General features: G+C 57.5%; 1 protein-coding gene across 1 annotated transcript in view; it reads right to left on the reverse strand.

Moving 5' to 3' along the window:
• The window catches only part of EPHB1 (EPH receptor B1), a 48,247-nt gene that overhangs the window by 9,787 nt on the left and 36,545 nt on the right, over window positions 1-1,915 (reverse strand). The window contains 1 exon segment of the mRNA XM_017729409.1: window positions 1,759-1,823. Coding sequence (XP_017584898.1) covers window positions 1,759-1,823 — 65 coding nt within the window.

Consider the following 1,915-nt stretch of genomic DNA (forward strand, 5'->3'; position numbering starts at 1 on the left):
TCCCAGCGAAGCAGTGGAAGGGATAAACCCTGAAAAATTACACCCTGAGAGACCCCGTCTCACCCCAAAACCCACTCAGAGCACTCTGCCAGCAGCAGGTGATCCTGGGGTCCTGCCAGAGGGATGGCAGAGCTGCTCTGGGAGGCTGTAATTGCCATGCCACTGAGCACACGGTGATTTGTTCCAGAGGATGCTCTCATTACTCCAGCAGTTGCTCACCACAAATTTCCCACCTGTTTTGCTCCAGCCTCTGCACTGACGGAGCACCCGGGGGCTCGCTAACCTTGGCAGAGTATCACTGGCACCCTGGATTTCTGACACCAGTCCTCACAGCCCCCAGGTTTAGAAACCCAGGACAGGCACATGCTTCATTGCTTCCCTACCTAGGCTGAGCATCCTGGATTTCGGGGTGCTTGGGGCCAGCTAGGGATGCGCATGGGGTGGGGAATACTTCAAAACAGGGGGAAAACGTGAAAAACCAGTCTGCCTGCAGCCTGACATGAGTTTATCCATCAGGCATCAAATAAATCTTGCCCTGCCCCCCCACAGTGCAGAAACGTGGAGAAAAGAGGGAGGAAAAGCACAGCTCCATTGCATTTTGGGATCACCCAGTGATGTTTGGAAAACAGTTTATTGTTTGCCAGGAGGTTCAGGGTCCCCCACAGTGCTGCCACCATGTTGGGAGGGTTCAGTGTGATGCCAAGAAGGTCTAAAGAGATCCAGTGTGCTTTGCTGGCTTGGCTGGGCTCTCCTGCTTGTCTCCAACCCCTCTCCAGACCTCCTGATTTTCTCTGCCAGGCCGACTGCTCCATGCCCATTCCTCCCCTCTGCTCACCCATACTGCTCCCTGCCTTCCCCACCCATCCTTCCTCCACCCCTGCATCCCACACCTCTTTCCCCCAAGCAGGCACCCAGGACCCAGAGATGGTTCTTCCCACAAGGTAGCAAATTGTACCTGGGAAGCATCTCTAGGAGAGCGTAAATGGGATTTATTTATGGGAAAATCCTGCCCCCCAAAGCTGCTGTTTTGCTGCTTTATTCTCATTTGCAGTGCTGGCTGCTGGAGGGGCACCAGAGCAGCCATTCCACACAAATACACCTGGAATTAATTCTGGTGCACAGCTCCACCGGCCGCAGAGGTCTCCTAGGAAAAGTTCAGGCTCTCCTAATTGTTTGCCAAGGGGATCAGCAGCCCGAAGCCAGTTAAATGTTCCCAGTCACTGCCTGCACATCCTTTCCCGAGCAGGGGACAGGGCAAGCATCAGCCACGCAGCCAGGACAGCAGCAGTGCCAGCCACCAGCACCCACACCCCAGCTGTGCTCCCAAAACCCAGAATCCCCCCAACAGCCCAGCCCCAGTCCAGGCCCAGGTAGAGCCTGTGACAGGAGATCAGGAGCACATCCTCCCTCTGATCACCACCTCTTCTCCTTCCTTTCCTCCTCTGGGAGTCTTCACAGCATCCTCTCCCCATCCCTTGCCCCCTACATCCTCCCTGCCCCTGACATCCCCCCAAATCCATCACCATCCCCGAAATCCCTCCTGGTACTCTTCTTTTCCCACCCACAGTGCTGCACCTGCCCTCCCCCACACCCTGTCAGACACGTGTGGACATCTCCCCTCCCACCCTATGGTCCTGCCCATCTGCCACGGGGGTTCCCCCACCCCACAGCCCCCTTGGAAGGGGATGAGTGGGGCACATGCCGGGTGCAGGCTGGGGAGCGTCTGCCCCATCTGCTTTTCCCGCGTGTGCTGCTCACCTCTGCCGGTGCTGTAGTGCTGCAGTTTATCGCTGTACACCGCCTCCTTGCTGTAGGCACGCTTCCTGCCAGAACAGGGGACAGAACAGCCAGGTTCAGGGATCAGCAGCTGCTGGGGGGCCCAAGCCGCTCCCCCGCCCGCAACACCCCCTCCGCA

The sequence above is a fragment of the Corvus brachyrhynchos genome, unplaced genomic scaffold (genome assembly GCF_000691975.1).
Source record: "Corvus brachyrhynchos isolate BGI_N302 unplaced genomic scaffold, ASM69197v1 scaffold63, whole genome shotgun sequence".
Taxonomy (NCBI): domain Eukaryota; kingdom Metazoa; phylum Chordata; class Aves; order Passeriformes; family Corvidae; genus Corvus; species Corvus brachyrhynchos.